The sequence below is a fragment of the Atractosteus spatula genome, chromosome 5 (genome assembly GCF_055471065.1).
Source record: "Atractosteus spatula isolate fAtrSpa1 chromosome 5, fAtrSpa1.hap1, whole genome shotgun sequence".
NCBI lineage: Eukaryota > Metazoa > Chordata > Actinopteri > Semionotiformes > Lepisosteidae > Atractosteus > Atractosteus spatula.
The window spans coordinates 63,518,821-63,532,598 of record NC_142710.1 but is presented as its reverse complement, the minus strand read 5'-3'; the positions used below and the strand labels follow the sequence as shown (position 1 = coordinate 63,532,598).

The 13,778-nt window shown below is 40.1% G+C and overlaps 1 protein-coding gene across 1 annotated transcript in view; it reads right to left on the bottom strand.

The window, feature by feature from the left end:
- The window catches only part of LOC148835448 (voltage-dependent L-type calcium channel subunit alpha-1D-like), a 115,897-nt gene that overhangs the window by 36,393 nt on the left and 65,726 nt on the right, over positions 1 to 13,778 (bottom strand). Inside the window, exons 9-25 of the mRNA XM_088915807.1 lie at positions 12,801 to 12,888; positions 11,716 to 11,876; positions 11,316 to 11,541; positions 10,750 to 10,957; positions 10,106 to 10,228; positions 9,888 to 10,000; positions 9,452 to 9,512; positions 8,365 to 8,425; positions 7,421 to 7,553; positions 6,191 to 6,320; positions 4,936 to 4,995; positions 3,466 to 3,572; positions 2,902 to 2,989; positions 2,192 to 2,299; positions 2,049 to 2,101; positions 1,534 to 1,680; positions 1,043 to 1,244 (exon numbers count right to left, since the gene is read on the bottom strand). Coding sequence (XP_088771933.1) covers positions 1,043 to 1,244; positions 1,534 to 1,680; positions 2,049 to 2,101; positions 2,192 to 2,299; positions 2,902 to 2,989; positions 3,466 to 3,572; positions 4,936 to 4,995; positions 6,191 to 6,320; positions 7,421 to 7,553; positions 8,365 to 8,425; positions 9,452 to 9,512; positions 9,888 to 10,000; positions 10,106 to 10,228; positions 10,750 to 10,957; positions 11,316 to 11,541; positions 11,716 to 11,876; positions 12,801 to 12,888 — 2,069 coding nt within the window. The remainder of the gene's footprint in view (positions 1 to 1,042; positions 1,245 to 1,533; positions 1,681 to 2,048; positions 2,102 to 2,191; positions 2,300 to 2,901; positions 2,990 to 3,465; positions 3,573 to 4,935; positions 4,996 to 6,190; positions 6,321 to 7,420; positions 7,554 to 8,364; positions 8,426 to 9,451; positions 9,513 to 9,887; positions 10,001 to 10,105; positions 10,229 to 10,749; positions 10,958 to 11,315; positions 11,542 to 11,715; positions 11,877 to 12,800; positions 12,889 to 13,778) is intronic.

Sequence of the window (13,778 nt, the reverse complement as noted above, 5' to 3'; positions counted from 1 at the left end):
TTTTTTACATAGAGAACCCTCCAAGAAATGCACCGACAACAATGACAGTAATCAAGGCTGCACAGCTTAGAAGCAACATGACTTGGTAAAGGGAGAGGAGGGATCTAACAAGGCTGTAGCAATGATAATAGACGGAGACCTGGATGAGAGTTCTGTACAGCACAAGATCAGCAGGACAGTTTGAGAACAAGAAACTACAAGTGCCAGTTGAAGAGGGAAGTGGAAGGATCACTGTCTGCGAGAGAACGCCTGCTGGGACAGAGACTAATTGTGAATACCAGTGATAAATGCAGCCAAGACACAAGCAAGCTAAGGCTGATCAGGGAGTAGCAGAGCAGTGCAGAGTGAGGAGCAGGAAGGAGCTGAAAACACATGAAAGTGGAGAGAAGAGCCTGTGTGTCATGTGCTGCCGACAGGCTGGGTGGGCTGGACAGCAGATCGGAATGCTGCAGAAAATCGGAAACACGAAAGTAGGGTTGGTAAAGAAGAGAGCTCTAATCAGGTCAACACCTGAGCACGGGAGGGATTTAGTAACTGATGAAGACCAGAGGAAGAACAAGGAAGGGCTAGAACAGAGAGTGAAGGTGTTGATGCAGCAGCTCAAGGTAACAGAAGAGGAAAGACAATTGCAGAGACACTTAAGAAGAGTAAAAATATGAGTGATTACAGCAGGTGGACCCAATTTGCTAGGGAATAGCACCATCCGTGAGGAGTGGGTCACATATAAATACAGCAAGATAACATTATACTCTGCTGCATACATTTAATTTATAGCAGGCTTTTTGAAACTGGTACAGTGAATTACTGTATTACTCAATAATAATTCACTCTGTACAAATAGAAAAAGAAGGGGATAGGCAATGTCTCTGTCTAGCTTTCCCCTGATGGGGATTTTCAAGTGTTTGCAAAAAAAAAAAAGAAATAATTGTATTGCAGGACAAGTATAAGGGATATTATCTTACACATAGTGCATAGGATTTATAGACCTTCAACATCCAACCCATGGCTGACAGTTACAAAATGGGGTGATTCAGCTACTGACCTGGTTTTTGTCCAGTTCACAGTTCTTATACTCCTTTTCTCCCTGCTCCTGGAATGTGACGATGACAAAACCCACGAAGATATTCATCATGAAGAAGGCAATGATGATGATGTAGATGATGAAGAAGATTGATATCTCCACACGGTAATTGTATATAGGCCCCACATTCTCTCCGTTAGAGTCTATTGCTTTGTACAACAACCTGCAAGATATAAACGACAGCGGTAGGTGGAAGAAAAGAGGTGCCCACAGGGGCTGAACAGTCAAGGTTGCTACTGTCTTCTACTTCATGATAAAACTGTGGTTCACACATTAGAGGACCTGGCTATGCACCCATTAACTTACAGTGCCACAAAATCCATCAACTAAGAAAGTGTTGCATTGTTTTAAGGAGACGAATTTTGAACTTTATCAAAACGATTCAGCGTGTTTAAAGGACAACCATGCCACATGGCTATCAAACGGGGTAAGATAAAAAGAAAAACCCTCACGCTGGCCAGCCTTCAAAAGTGGAGACAGTGAAGAGGGCCATCATGGCTGTCAGGACGTTGTCGAAGTGAAATTCACTGTTATGCCAGATCCTTTCACGGATCATTGGGTGATTTACATCGCCATCCTTATACAAAATGTAGGTCCCCCTTTTGAAGAAAGGATAAAGTTATACACACCGAACAAAGACGGGTTGCACAAGCAAAAGTCAAGTACAAATGCTCTAAGTATACCACATAACAGGGCTGTCACACGCACACATCCTGTGCCAGCCGGCTTTCAGTTCAGTTCTCTTGACTAACTGTCCTGTTCCACTGTGTACTGAGTCGATTGTGCCAGTTTCACAGTTGTCAAGATGTTGGATGATTTAAAGAAAACTACAAAACCTTCCGGACAATGGCCATCCTGGACAAGACGTGTAGGACCTTCAGACTTGGTCATTTCTGTAGACATCCAATGCCACTCTTCCTGACCATAATCCAATTTACTAATTATGAAACTTACAAGTTTAACTTACTTGCATTCTTCTGGAGAGGACTTTGCCTCATCTGTGCAACGGTAGAACTTTCCCTACGATATAAAAACAGGACTTTAAAACTACAGACCCTCAGAAGTCACCAAGGTCATTTTAATGATATCTTGTTAAAAAAATAACGTTACCTTAAATAGTTGTACTCCTATACAAGCGAACATGAACTGCAGTAACGTTGTGACAATCATAATGTTACCAATGGTTCTGATGGCAACAAACACACACTGGACCACGTGCTGTGGAGAAGTACAACAGCAGGACAAGGTTAGTGTTCAGATGCATAGGAGGTTGAAATGGAAATCTCACACTTCAACTGCGCGTACTGTCTCAAACATAATGCGAAAGAACATGAGGTTACAAAAAAACAGATACGGCAATCAAAGTGTTGTTTTGTTTTATGACTACGTAAATAATAACTCAAGTATCTTTCAAAGTCGCCAATCTTTAATTTCTTACTTTTAGGAAGATCTCCAAAAAAGCTTATAGTGGCATCTGTAGGACAGTTGCTTCAACTGCACAAGATTTTTTTTGCATTTTTTTTTGTTGCTTTGCATGTTACTCTTTTTTTTTTAGTCGCTTGTACTAAAAGAGAATGTTTGTTGGACTAATGAACGTTAAACATGTATAGGCAGCAGTGGTTGAGGGCTTTGGATCAGAGAAGAGACACTGCTGTCGTGCCCTTGAGCAACCATTCCAGCAAGAAAACCCAGCTGTGCACTTGGGCCCAATTGCAAGTCACTTTGAATAAGAGTCCAGCCAAATAAATAAACTAGCAAAAAATAACTGAGTGAACTAGTAGCACTATCGCAAAGACTAGGCAATACATAAGAGGATGGACCTTGAGGCCTTTGGCTCTGTTGATTGCTCGCAGGGGCCTCAATACGCGGAGTACTCGCAGAATCTTCACGACCGAGATGGCAGAAGACCTGAGAGCCAAACACAAGATAGTTACAGCTCTTTTTCCATTTCATGCTCCCTGGCTGGGGTGTCGGTCATACAACAACAGCCGCCTCCAGCGCTGATCGAAGTGAAATCTTTCTCGTGGGGATAAAAACGAAGTGAACGAAGTCTTATGTTTATGAACTGTTTGAGCTCTAAGCACATCGTGGTAGCAATGGCCTTTTTACACAGCAGAAAAACCTGCACATCCTGTGTCTCCAGTTCACATTTCTGAGCCCACTTCTTAGCAGTTTAGCAACTTTGTCAATTTTCTGTTTTGTTGACGCAAATAGGCAATATTTAACTTTGTTTCAGCATCTCATGCTTTTATTTGATTAAAAAACATTATTTTTTTTTCTAAAACTGCTGTTTTAGAAATGTGGAAATCGTCTACCCACAAGAAATTATTATCATCTTTAATCATATCAAAGTCGGGCATGATGATGGAAACGGAAACACTTACTGAATCCCAAAGGACACCAGGGAAACTCCCACTACCAGCAAATCCAACAAGTTGAAATAATTTCTGCAGAAAGCCCCTTTGTGAAGGAAAGCCCCAAAGGCTGTCATCTGAAAGGAGAAACAGATCGAAAAGATTAAAGATCTGTCTGCAGCTCATACCTTGATAAGATCAGCTTTAGATCTGACACGCATGTAATAAAAGCACAGAACCTTCACCTTTGCAGGGCAATGTATCGCAGTAAAGACAACAGCTCTGAGCTACAATGCCAAATCTACAGCTGTATTGACATGAATGTAGTAGTAAGTGATTTATTTTGTAATCTGCTCAATATTCAAAGCATGGTTCAGGGCAATAAAACGTGCAGTTTGTTGCCACCTGAAAAACAAAGCAAGGAAATGCACTGGTGACCGAAGCAACAGCATCAAATAAAATGAATCCCTTACTGTCACATTCATGTACAGCACTTTTTGTAATTTGATAAATGCAAATGAGGTATAGAGTTCTTGGAAGGAAAATATAGAAGTACAAGTTCGGCAAGCGGTTTGGAAAGTAAAAAAAAAAGGCAAAGCATTGTAAATAATAAAAGACAAGGAATCTGTCCACAAGTGCATGTAAATTGTTATTTTTCTGCAGTAGAACCTCATTCAGTTTCAGTATTCCTAAAGTTGTCACTGACATTATATTGATACGAAATGCAAATCAGCAAAGTTCTGCTAAGGAGGTTGTACTGCACAGCGCTCTTTGTGAAATGATTTATATGCACTTACCGGTTAGGATAGCATAGTAAACCATGTATAAAGTTCCTGGAAAGCACATGGTTCTTGCTCCCTCTTTTATTATTAAATAGCAGTAAAAATGGAGTGCTGTGTGATTTTAACTGCATTCAGGTTTCAAACTATTCTGTCAATGTTATAAACCCGACTACAGTTAAAACAAAAAAAATCTGTTTTTTTATTCCTTCCTAAATTGCAAAACATAACGCATTTCAATATACATAGAGAGCTGCGTTAGTATGGACTGTACTGTGGGCACGGCAAATTCACACACTGCATGCTACTTTAATGATACTGTCTGTTTCTTTTATTTTCATTTTGAAAAAAAAACAAATTTGGATTGACAATTTTAATGCAGTGCACCGTATTAGAAAGGACACACACAGTATATTAAAACCACACTGATGTTTAATGTTAAGCCTGATAATGCTTTCCTGATTTTAGTTTAAAAGAGGTGCCATGGTAAAAGAAAAAGAAAGACAAGCCAGGTTCCATTCAATGGCAGGAGACACACGAGGATAATGCAATAAGGCTCCCGTTGTCAAAAAGGTGTTACCTTCAATACGATCTCAAATGTAAACATACTAGTGAAGACATAATCTGCATAGCCTAGGACCTGAAAAGTAATCAAATGGTTAAAGTATTATTGCATAAGCACTTTACACAGAACACAAGAGATGGGGGAACAATGCATTACCTTCAACAGGATTTCAACAGTAAAGATTGTCGTGAAAGCATAGTCAAAGTAACCAAGTATCTGGAAAAGCAATATAGATGTTTAACAAAAGTCCAGTGCAGTTAGCAAAACAGCAAGGTTACAATATTATCCTAGTATTAGATTAGCTACTATCCTGTCAACTTAATTCTAACCAGTGTAAACTCACAATGCACGTTTTGAAATAAGATTCCCTTTACACTTCTTATCATCCCCACATCCTCTCACATTATGCTAAGCACAAATGCCTCCTTCTCTTGCCTGAATCACTTTATTGTATGATCTTCCTACTCTTAAAAAGTAAAGATATAACTGCAGTAAAAGTAACAGAATATCTGAGGAAAATCTGTCAAAACTGATTTTATCACGTTATTAAAATGTAATGCATAAACAAAATTCTGAGAAGACAAGAAATTTCTTCACAGTATTGATATTAGCTGGAAAAAACACTTTTTGATATCCACCAAATTAGCTGGAAGTTTATAAGCAATATACAAACTACAAAGTGGTACAAGATCAGTATTTCTCACGAAGGACATTTATTCTATGTGGGAAGGCAAATTCTCAGACAATAGAATTCATGACATTAATCCAACTACCTGTGCCTCACAATTCTGTGACAATTTGGCTGTGGTTGTGAGTGGGTTTCAAACAATCGCCCACAATTGTTCTACAGTACATACTGTTACATTAAAGCTTCCTTCTCTGCAAAAACACTGTATTATAAGTCACTTCAAATAGATCTTAGGGACTCACTGCAAAAAGTAGGATTATATAGTCTTAATGCAGGTTTTTAAGTTTTCTTTGAAAATAGAATAATAAGATTAACTTTAAGCCAATCCTCAGCAGTGTTAAGCTAAAAAGGTAAAGAAATGGCATAGCAGGATACACTCCAAAAAACCCCACAAAATACACAGATCTGTGACATACCTCTTAAATTAAATTAATAAAAAATGAGAGACATCTGTGGATAACTACACTTTCTGATAAATGTGAATAAAACATAAGTATAAAAAATACATGACATTGAATGCACCATAAAACATTTTTTTCATTTCACCTATACATGGTGCAACACATCAATTTTGCAAATTAAAGGATAATATTTACACTTATCTAGGAAACTTTTATGCAAGGAATAATGTCTCTTTTCATATAATAAACTAACCTGTTAACAATTATGTATACAACACCCTATAAATGAGCAGTTAAGCCCTTAAGATTGGTTTTGACTTACAATGTTTCGAGCTGAAAAGTTGCGAATTGGATCCTCAGCTGCTAGAGAAACACTACTAAGCATTATGAAGACCAGGATGAGATTTGTGAAAATATGGTGGTTAATGAGTCGATGACATCCAACTCGAATTCTGAAACACATAACAGAAAGGTTTATTATGCAATACAGCACACTAGTTGTACACATTGTGATCAATAAAATACACAACAATTCTTATGTAAAGGCAGAGTATGGAGAAACAATAAGAATATTAATTGCTTACACTTATATAGCGCTTTTCTGGACACTCCACTCAAAGTGCTTTACAGGTAATGGGGACTCCCCTCCACCACCACCAATGTGCAGCATCCACTTGGATGATGCGACGGCAGCCATAGTGCGCCAGAACGCTCCCCACACATCAACTATCAGTGGGGAGGAGAAATTAGGAAATTTTGGCTATTCTTTTCAAGAAATGCCCTGGGATTATTAATGACCACAGAGAGTCAGGACCTTCGTCCTTCAGGACCAAAGGACGGCGCCTGTTTACAGTACTGCGTCCCCATCACTATACTGGGGCATTAGGACCCACATGGACCGCAGGGTGAGCGCCCCCTGCTGGCCCCACTAACACCTCTTTCAGCAGCAACCTTAGTTTTTCCCAGAAGGTCTCCCATCCAGGTACTGACCAGGCTCACACCTGCTTAGCTTCAGTGGGCTGCCAGTTGTGAGTTGCAGAGTGATATGGCTGCTGGCAATCAGAATAGGCCAGAAAATAAGTTTTTTTCAGCATTTTCAAAACGGAGCCTTCAATCCTAAGACATAAAAATAACTAAGACGCTCATTTAGAGTGTTATTAAAAAGCAAAAGGTTATGCAAAATTATGTAAATAATAATAAATAAAATAATTACAGATTTCATTAAACAATAAATATGTGCAAAGTGCATTTAAAACCCATAATTTCCTGACATGAAAGCATTGTGGGAAGTGGAGTAATCGACCCCCCCGTGTTGTTGAAGCAGAAACCCTAGTTGGGCGAGATCCTTCAGTCAATGAGCTATTAGCTACTGTACCAAACAGGCTAGATTATGCTGAATGGCCTCCTCTCGTTGATAAACTCAACGAGTTTATCATGTGGTCCTAATGCGGTCCTAATGCAACAAGGTCCTCAAATTGAATGCATAGGAAAGGAATGTCTCCAGCTGTTGAGAAAGACCTGCTGTGGGACGAGCCACCAGCGGGAGACTTACGGGTTGGTACTGCTGAAGATGAAGAACGAGCTGCCCTCTGGAATGGGGGTGATCTTCTCCTTCATGTTCAGCTCAGAGATTCTCTGGGGCCGGGGCCCGGCGGGCACCTCTGGCTCTTCCTCGTCATCCTCACCTGCAGGACAGCACAAAAGAGCTCATCCGTGAGCACTGGGAGTGTGCCGACACAAGTGGCAGCATTTAGACAGTGGTCCGAGACTAAAACTGCACAACAAGGAACACATCAGAAACCACCTGTTGGTATTGCATCATGGACACAATACAATGGTCTACTGTGTCTACTGTACTGTACAATGGTCTAAAAAACTGTAAAAACAGGAACGGCTATTTTCACTATATTTGGAACTTTTAGGACCTTTGAAGGAAACACTTTGCAATCCAGTGTCTTTTTCAGCCTATTACACTATGCAATGTTGGTACTATACATGAATTATGTACATCAGTGGTTCTCAAACTGTGGTTCCCAGAGGACCCTGGAAATTTGTTGTGTGCACTGAAAAAGTGAGAATTAAAAATTGAATAATTAAAAATTGACTTAATCGGATTCAGAAAGCTTGAGACGGGTTTTCATATTTGCTATTTTAATAACAGTTGGATGCTTTGGTTTGATCAGGGGGGGTGGTAGTTGGTCCAGAAAGTTTGAGAACCACTGGTGTACTGTACATAGTACATAATACAACAAAAATCAGGCCATTGATATAATTATATCATAAAATGGTATACAGAAAATTCAACATGGATACTCAAAACTGCGTAAGGTAAATTTGTTTATTGCAAGGGATTACTCTATTCACCACAAGATATTTTTTTTCCAAAGTTCCCTTATAAAATCATGGTACATCTTACACACCAGCACACAAAGAGATGATTTATTCTGAAGAGGAGGATGGACTGGGATGCAGCACATCCTTACAGGAGATCTTTACCTGGAGCATCTTCAGCTGGGTAAGGATCTTTCTCTTCCTCTTCTTCCTCATCCACAGGCACCTGCAATAATCCGTCCCCAAAAACAAAACAGGTCACGGTCGAACCCTGATAAGGGTAGACTCGGTTATACCTGTGCACAGTCAAACCTGTCTGTGCGAACGAAGTTCTCCACGCCGTGTGTTTGTCTGGTTTTAACATGAGCATGATGTTGACCAGCCAGAAAGAAAGAAATGGGGAAAGCCCCAGAGGGAAGGTAAAAGTTCAGATCCTGCTGAGAGGATAACGTAAAATCATATTTTTCAGGAGTGCAGAAGAAGACCCTTGTTTGATTCACATTTCCCAGAATGCTGCGGGGTACGAGCTGCTGCCCCCAGTCACCTGACCGCTTCTGAGAAGGTGGCCGGTCTGGTGATGGTATAAAAATCAAGAATTATAGGCTTCAAGGGTCAATTTATCTGGACAGAGGTCTGATTCTATGTGGGCTCCCTACCGAAAAAGAAATCTGAAACATGCAAACAACCTAGAGACCGAGAGACAATGAGTTTCGGATATAGTTTCAGAGAAGAAACTTGCATTCAGATGGTGTTTTATTATCCAGTAAGCAGCTTGTGAATGCCTAGGAGTACACATAATGAGGGACTAATGATAAAATACCATTAGCAGCTCAAAGAGGAACTAGGCTTTTATTCTGAGGTGATTTTTTTGTTTTCCCACAGTGAAAATCTACTACTCTGGATTACACTTTATGACCCTGTTTTTCTGTTTTCCTCTCTATTTTATGTTAATTGTGTCAGAGAGAAAAAATGAAGTGACCGTTGAATGCAGTGGCCCTGACACTGAAGATGCTAAAGATGATCCTTACTACATGGGCCCAGTGAATGAGATACCAAGCCAAGTGACTGTGTTTTTCCCAAGAGCTATACAAACACATTGAAACACTTTTTTCCCTGTTTCCTTTCAATGTTAAATAGGAAAAAAACTAATGAATGAAAGTGAAATCCAAAATAAACCTCTGGATTTGCCTAATGGTTTTTCTATACAGTCACATTTGTTACCAAACAACACATGAGTGGTTAAGTCAGTTACCTTTGCATCAGGTGCTTTGGCATCAGAAGTCTCTTCTTCCTTTTTGTCTGAGCTCCCGGTTCTGAGATTAAAAGAAAAAAAGCAAAATGTTGATAAATCTGATATGAAATACCCATCAAATTAAGAGGTGAAGGGGTTAAAGCTTTTGATCCCAGAGAAAATATTCAATGAAAATTCTCTCAAAGTATGAAATACCTATCAAACGGGAAACAAATAAAATGTGTAGATTTTTAAACGATCAACTCAATGCAATGGAGCAAAACGGCTTTAAAAGCAGCAATGCAATGATTTCCATAAAAATATTTTCTGATTGTCCTGGTATCCTTTTCTTGAACAGTGGGCCATGTAACCTTCCTATCTTTTCCTCTGCAAATCGACAAGAATTAAACCCTCATTTTCCTTATGATACTCACGGATTATTGAGAAGGCTGCCTACCTGGCACTTTTCTTCCTTTCCTTTTCCTCAGCCTCTTCTTGCTGAGCTGTATTCAGGCTCTCAGCATCTGCCAGGTTGTCCACAGCGATAGCCAAGAAGACATTCAGGAGGATGTCTGAGTAAAACGGGTTTAAGGAAAATCGATGCCTGATCCATTTACCGTTATTAAGCAGGAACAAAGGAAGGTGCGATCACAATTTCTGGAATTGTAGAAGGATACAGTTACCACAGATAAACAGGATAATGAAGTATATGCAGACTATCATTCCCGAGGAGGATGGGCCACCATACGCCATTATCCCATCATACATGACAACATTCCAGTCTTCACCTGTTAAAATCTTAGCAAGCCACACACAGTCAATAAGGCTGCGTAATTAAAAATACCTTTTTACAACACAGAGCGGGGAGAGAGGGAGCTGGCACAGAGGATCCTGGCGAACCTCAAAGGGAGGATGAAGCGCAATATTGCCAAACAGGGCTTCTCCATAGCGAGGGAGCGCTGGAAGGGACTGTGGGCCCTGTACAGGGACTAAAGCAGATATCCCTGTTCCCTGAGCTACTGCGGAGGACTGGATGGCCGCAGTTTCAGAGCCGGGACAGGCACATGGCATGGACAACAGCAATTGGTGGGGCTTGGAGGGACTCTTTCATTGTGCAAATCCAGCCCCATCATGCACATGCACTGATTGATAACGGACAATCACCCGATTCAGAAAGTTTTTAACTGATGTCAGTTTTAATTTGTTAGAGTCTGTACTTATTGTGAGATGTTTTTGTGTGAAATACAGTTTATTTTGATAGAAAAACTGTGTAAAACTGCAAAATGCTGCTAACAAGCATTTCTGTTCGTCTCCGTTACCTGGAACACCGTGAGCAGAGACTGGGGAAAGTTGTCAAAAGTGCTCCGTTTGGTTTGTGTTTCGTCAAAGTTGAACTTGCCCCCGAAGAGCTGCATCCCCAGCAGGGAGAAGATGATGATGAAGAGGAAGAGCAGGAGCAGCAGCGAGGCGATGGACTTCATGGAGTTCAGCAGGGAGGCCACTAAGTTACTGAGTGACGTCCAGTGACTGAAACAGCACAATCCCCTCCATTAAGCAAGGGTGGCTCATGATACAGAAACACCACATCACCAGGTCACATTTTGTAAAAGAATTTCAACACTGTTTATAAAGTCAGGAAAGAGAACCGCATGCAGTGCAGTAAAATGTGATTATGGGTATTTAGACATGCTTATTAGAGGCATATTTTAAAACAAAACTTGGTTTACAAGAGGGGGTAGTGTGAAACACTTTGTAAGAAAAACAAAAGGAAAATTTAATTACCCAGTTTAACTTCCTTTTTTTTTCCCAAATGCAGCATTTGACACAATTTCATTTCCTAACTATGACAAGGAAATTTAATGGAACTGAAATTCATGCATCGTACCGTGTTACTTTGAAGATTCTTAAAAGGCGGACACATCGAAACACTGAGATTCCCAGCGGCGACATGATTTCAAGCTCCACCAATATTGTTTCTACAATCCCACCACACACGACAAAACAGTCGAAGCGATTGAAGAGGGAGACGAAGTACGCCTGAAGACCCAGGCTGTACATTTTAACCAGCATTTCACAGGTGAACAGGGCCAGCAGAACTTTGTTTGCAATGTCTGTAAGCGAAATAAACACAACATTATTCCAGGATTATCCAGTACCAGCATCAGAGTTATCATGTGATATGCAAGTAATCTCCATGCACCTCCTGTCCAGAAAGGATAGTTTACTGTGCTGGCAGTTTGTAAATAATCTCTTTGACATAAACCACTTTGTTTTCAGCCCCTTACCTTGGACTTGAGTGAGCCAGTTAGGCTGGTTGTAGTGTTCAGAGGAGATGGTGAGAGTGTTCAGAAACACCAGGATGATGACGAGCCAATAGAATGTGACCGATTTCACTGCCGCTCTGCATTTTCTGCGGCAAAACCTATTCCAGCGACGCCAGCGCCGACTGAGGGGTGAGAAAGAGATGTCAAATGAGCAAGAAAAGCCCACTTCCTTACCATTGTGGCCAAGCATGTACAGTACCAGCGCAATGTTTTCAACTATTAGTATTTGGAACTATACAGTTCTCTATCAGTATTCAGATAAACTGGCACTAGAGTACAGTATCACTTCTATCTCTATGGTTCCCCTAAGCAAGTATGTCCCTGCTTGTTTGCCTAGAGGTTGATCAGGATGGAGTTTATCCCATATTCTGCAGCATCAAGAAGACAGAGACTGAGCCAAAAATAAATTATTTTCCTCATTCACCTTCTCCTTTAACTAGCTGAGATCTGTTATTAACAGTAACTTTAAGAACATTTCTGCCTTCAGGAAATTTGCTTTTAAACAATATTATTGAAAAGCTAATAATCTTGAGAAAACATCTTAAGGGTTAAGACTTTAACAGATGTCCTTGTGCAGCAGTCCAGACAGTAAGCAGACAGTATTAGGTCACAAGTGCAAGCACAAATCAGATGCAACGTCTGCTTACTGCACTGCCCTAGGAGAAGGTCATTTTATTAACACCACGTTTAAAGGTACAGGAGAGATTCAACTGCCAGCATAGCGCCAGCATAGACACGTCTGCACATAAACTTGAAATACCATTTATATTGTACTGCATGGTTTAGTAAAAATAGATGGACTAACCTGAACTTTGACTTTGTAATTTTTTGACTGTGAAAAGAGAAAAAGAACAAAAATACAATGTTACAATTGTTAAATACAATTACATAAGTATATAAATAAATTAAATTAAAACCAGCAAACCTTACCTTTACAATCATGGCATCTGTGATAAAAATGAGCTATGTGAAGAACTTGAAGCTGTATCAACTCAGTGTACAGACGCTTTAGTAAAGCTATGGCATCGACACTTTTTAAAACTTACCACAACGTTCCACAGCATGGCGCCTTCTCATTCTCCCCATTCGCGTTCTCTGTATTTACAGACTCCGTCTCGCTAGTTGGCATGCTTGCTGTTGTAAACACAGAACATGGGAATAAACAGGAAAGTCCATACTCTCCAGAGCAAAAAAAATCCCAAAGATTTGTGCATTCATTTAAAAAAATTAAAACGTACAAAACATAACATTCAAAAACGCAAATTACATAGTGTGATGTTGGTGATAAAATAAGAAAATCATGCATTAAAAATAAAAATATCTGTATGCATCTAAAACTGAAATCCTGTTAGTACTATAAAAAAGTGTCTTCAAACATATGCTCTACAAATATTCATATTCTTACGTTCCATGTATGCGTCCATTCAGAAAACCACTTATTCTTGTTAAGGACCAAGGCAGACAGGACACGTCCATTTCAGGGCGCACACACACGCACATGGGGACAATTTGGAGACACCAATTAACCTAGTCAGCATGTCTTTGGAAGGTGGGAGGAACCCCAAGCCTGCAGAGAAAACCCATGCAGACACGAGCAGAATTTGCAAACCCCACACAGCAGGGACCCTTGCTGAAAAAAAAAAAAACAGGCCCAGGGCTCCAGAAGCAGCAAAGCTACAGTAGCTGCCACGGCAAAGCCATACTTTATAGGGGATCCCATTTCTATCTCGCTGACCACAGAGGCCATTAGATGCCTCATCATTACACAACCCAGCGATTCTGAATTTGTTTTCATTCATTGCAGGTAGTGGAGGGAAAATAAGTGATACCACAAAAGCAAAAAGAGCACTTTCCAAAATCATATTGAAGTCTGGAAGCTTAGCATGCACAGTGAGGAATCTTAAGGCCTACAGTGGTCGATCTGAAAAGGTTACGATCTAAATTAATCTACTGTACCTTAGATCCTTTGTGTTCTGAGTTAATTCTTGGTTAGAAATCTGGGTAATACTTTAAAATGAGAGCCC